The 4,594-nt window shown below is 52.1% G+C and overlaps 1 protein-coding gene across 1 annotated transcript; it reads right to left on the reverse strand.

Annotated features, from left to right (window-relative positions):
- Window positions 1-242: 242 nt before the first annotated feature.
- Window positions 243-2,763, reverse strand: GUITHDRAFT_151139 (hypothetical protein; the record flags this gene model as incomplete). The annotated part of the gene is made up of 4 exons (XM_005837308.1): window positions 243-604; window positions 866-1,745; window positions 2,119-2,198; window positions 2,296-2,763. Coding segments are annotated over 2 exons (960 nt in total), but the record flags the coding sequence as incomplete, so codon positions are not given.
- Between the last annotated feature and the right edge of the window lie 1,831 nt (window positions 2,764-4,594).

Genomic DNA, 4,594 nt, shown 5'->3' on the forward strand with positions numbered 1-4,594 from the left:
ACAATCAGGTATCCGGAAAAAGCGTCGACAACTATAAGAAAGTAACGATAACCCGATGGTTCAGGGACTGCAATCATATCTTTCAAGTCTACATACCACAGAGCATTTACATCTCCAGCACGTTCCTGTCGAAATGAGGTTTGTTTGTGAACAGGGCGTGACACAAATTTCGAAATCCTACACACGTGACACGGAGAATGAATCAACCGCCTATTGAATGTGATGTATTTGACCGTATCCGCAAGCAACTTTTGTACTCGACAATCAGGGTGCCCCGTTTTCATGTGCCACAGAACCGCATCAGATAGACTCTGTGTTGACTTCCCATCGAAAGAAGGTCCAGGAGTGACATGTGCTTTAGTCAAACAGACTGTTCCAGCCTCCGCTGAAACACAAAAGATTGGCACATCACCTGCCACAGAATCATGCATCGGACCTCTGGTTGTCAACAGATACAACTTGTCCCGCTGAATCAGAGGAATCCTGATCTTGCCATCCTCCGAAGCCACATAGGATTTGACCGTGTTCTTCGACCCCCGTCCAACAATGTAATACTTGGATCCCAGAAAATCATCCAGACTCACAAGTGGTACAGGAAGGACAGGACAAACTCGAACATTCTCCAATACTATATTGTCCGACTCACCATCTGCACCGACAATTTGCAAATTTAGCTTGCCATACTTGGTACAATTAATCTTTCCTCCTGCCGTCATGACAAAGAAATCGTCTCCCGATTGTACGTCTGAGAGGAGGGATTCGTCCCCAACCATGGTAACATTTGCACCCGAATCAAGCAAAAAATTGACAACCCTTCCGTCACCGTCTCCCACCATACTCTGCATTGCCATTCCTTGAATATCAGTCATCGACATCGTTGAATCAATGCCAAACTGAAACGCAAAGAAGGATCGCCATTCCGCCTGACGGCGACCTGCCTGAGCATTGCTTTCTGAAACATTTTGCTGTACCGTCCTCTCAAAAGGATTGTCCGACACCGGACTACGGCCACGTCCCCGATGGTTAGGCTCAAACGTCTCCTGCCATGGTCCAACCGGCTGCTCACCGTCTGCACCTGACCTCCTTCCCCCCTGGATTTCCCTGGCCAACCGCAGTACAGCCTCGCCGAGAGCCTGAGGAGAAAATTCATGCACATTGTTTCGCCGCTCATGATATCCTCCCGAACGATCACCTCTTGAGAAACCATCAGACTCGCCTCTGCGTGGATTGTAGTTATGCGTCGTCCAATGCTCCCCTCTACCTCGTCCGCGCATCCCTCTACCAGCCGGACGATCATACGGCTTCCCCCGCTGCTGATGATGACCTCGAAATCCTGAGCCTCTTCCCCGAAAATTATTCCCTTGAAAACCACCGACTCTTCCTTGGTGATTTCGAAAATCATTCGATCCAGCACCAGCGGAGCCTCCACGACCGTATCCGCCACGAGACCCATCAACATGGTAGGCGCCCCTGCGCCGCATTCCCTGACCCGGATGCTCACCTCGGCCTCGCGTACTCTCCCTCGCGTCCAACGTGCTTCCATCCTCCTGACTGCCAGATGCATTATCCACAGGCGGCGACTCATTGCTGCCTCTCGAGTCTCCCTTTTCCTTACCACCCTGTCCTCCACTTTCAGACGCCTTGTCTGCATTCGGTTGACTAACCGTAGCTTGCACCTCCGAGGCTGCCACATTAACTGACGCAGTGCCCGACTGTGTTTTCTCACCCCCAGCAGTAAAAAATACCTGTTCATCATGCAAATTCACAGCCCAAGAGTACACCTCCTCCCAAGTCAATTCGGTTGACAACTTGGACCGCTTATTCAAGCGCGCGACATCTCGAATATCAACACAATCTGAAACATAACATTGCTTGATCAGCTCCTCCACCAAAATCATTTCCAAGGCTTTCACTGATTCCTCTCCCGCTACATCTTCCAACTTGTTAAGCAGGATCTTCATCTGGACCATAACGCTGTGGAAGGTAGATATGTCAGGCAATTTCGACTTTGCCAGCGTCAGAAGCTCCATCCGCGTTTTATCCGGAGTGGCATTGAGATTCCCACTGCGCTTTCTGACTTCCCATATCATATACGCCAGAGCTTTGATCGGAGCCAACTTGGACTTGAATCCTCCTGACATAGCCCATGGAACAGGAAATAATGGCTTCAGATAGGATCGAAAGTATTGGCCAATGAGTCTTGATCAATTCTTCACTGAGGTCCAATTTTCCTCCTCCCATGGTAAAAGCAATGTCGAAAAATCAGTAGCAACGTTCCACACAAGAATCGACTCCGACCTTCCAAACTGAGCTTCCAAGCACAAGCGTAAAAAATGCAAAAAAAATCGAGGCCAACTTCCAAACAACGATTCCAAACAATCGAATCACCGACTCAAATAGCAACAATGAACCGAACTTACTCTTTGTTCCAGTTCAGACCGTACGGTAAATCACAGTTGCGCAACAACAGTAAAAAATGAGAACTGAGAACAAAGAGAAAATTTTCTCTTTGTAATCGAATCAACCTCCACCTCACTGGCCAGAATCTATTTAACCCAAGATCCACCAAAGACTAATTCTCAGTACACCTGAGATCCTTACACCAACCTTATTCACCTCAACGATACACAGCTGTGCAGTCTCTATCACCTTCACTGATGGTGATAGAACTCTCAGAAGAACCACACAACACCACCAACACTTCCTTTATTCACAGCAGTCACCTTCCCTTCAGTCCCTTGCAACCCAGTACAATGCACAGCGCGCAGTGGACACGTGTCCTCCTAACCCCCTCTTCTCCGCCTGACCCTCAGGCTCGTCGATTCCTTAATTCCAGACCTATGTCGAAACCCACTTCCATCTCGCTGAGCTTCGTCCATCGATGAGACGCAATACCCTGAACTTCTCGCCGTCTCCAAGAACTTATCCGAGTTCTTACAATCTTTCTTAGTAGTATACACCCACATGCCGCGTGCTATGATTTTTCCTCGTGTTTCTTCAGAATCCCTTGAAACTATGGTCCAAACCTTGCGTTCCTCCATCTTGTGAATTTCAGCTCGTTCAGCCGCTTCCCACAGCTCCCTGTCTGGACGCATCAACATCTCTTTCCTATTCCTAGGATCAGCTGTCATGTGGCTCGTTTGCAGTCGAGCTCACAGCCGACACCTTCGTGCCGAGAGGAAAGATTGCCAAGCAGAGGAAGGCACTTCGCGACAGGGAGCAGGCTCCAAGCGGCAGTTTCAGGGTGCAGATCAAGTCGAAGTCAAGCATGAGCACAGGCCGCTTCTCGAGGAAGGAGATGGAAGCACTGTGCGGAGGAGGTAACACATCGACCACGCGAGTCAAGCGAGCCATGTTGGAATTAGCAAGAAGAATGAACCTCAAGCTTGCCAGCATTGAGGTTCAAGAAGATCGAGACACGCTGAGCTGGGATGGGAGCCTGATAGCTCTCTCCCTGGCGACCAAGGCAGAGGCTCGACGTCTGATGGAAGACATCCCCTTCTACCGTCTGCCTTGGAAGGGGTCCTGGAAGTCAAGCTGGACTCCCCGGAAGCTGTGGGTTTCAAGTGGAGCTCTCAGGATGAAGAGGAGAGCGAGGAGCAAGCTCAGGACCCCCAAGGGCAGCAGCAAGGCGCTGGATGGCTGGAGCTCAGCGACATCGACAGGATTACTCTGGAGGCGGCCTCGCCGTCAGGACCAGTCGACCAGCAGGTCTTGGTCGACCTCTCGACGATGCTCCTGGAGACGTCAGAGGAGGATCTACTTGCTGGCAAGCCGATCTCGCTGGCCGAGCTAGACAAGAGTGTCGGGAAGCTGCATGACACCTTCTACTCGCCGGGCAACGTGGAGTTCATGCCAACGCTCGGAGCTTGGGCAGCCACGCCGACGTTGGGATCGAAGCGCAACATGTTGAAAGAAAAGCTCAGAGCTTACCTCGGCGAGCAGCGCTGGACACGGGTGCAAGGGAACAAGGCAGCGAGGAGGGGCAGCGCCTTCTCTCCAAGGGCAGCAGCGACTGATGCGCTTGTCAGTGAGCAGGAGGCTGAGAGCGATGACATCGAGAGTCGATCTGTGAGCCTCTTGTTTCTTGCGATCAGTAAATTTGCTGAAAACCAAGGCCTGAAATGCACGGGCAAGGTCGACAAGCGAGACCGACTGCGGCTGATGCTGAAGGAAGAAGTCGACATGGAAGCTGAGGAGGGCGAGGTTGAGTCTTAGAGGTGGACAAGAGGCGGAGCGGAGCTGTGGGCCCCAAGGCGGGAAGGAGGAAGAAATAAATGAGGTGGACATGGGGCAAGCAACGAAGGTACTATTGAAGGCAGGTAAGCCGGTGGGGGAGGGGAGGGGGGGGCGGGGGGGGAGGAGGGCCCGGGCGGCGACCGGCCGGGCTTTCGGGCCCGGTCGTGACCGAGGCCTGGGGGAAGGGACGTGAGTCACCATCATCCACTCACTGGCCGAAGGCCGGCCGGAGCACCAACGAGTGCCGAGGCCGGGGAAGCAATACTGTGACAAGTTAAGTACGGACGACCCATGCCGCAAGGCCGGCGGAGGCAACTCCACTGGCTGAGGATGGAGAAGACCATTGAAGTATAAC

The sequence above is a fragment of the Guillardia theta genome (genome assembly GCF_000315625.1).
Source record: "Guillardia theta CCMP2712 unplaced genomic scaffold GUITHscaffold_14, whole genome shotgun sequence".
NCBI lineage: Eukaryota > Cryptophyceae > Pyrenomonadales > Geminigeraceae > Guillardia > Guillardia theta.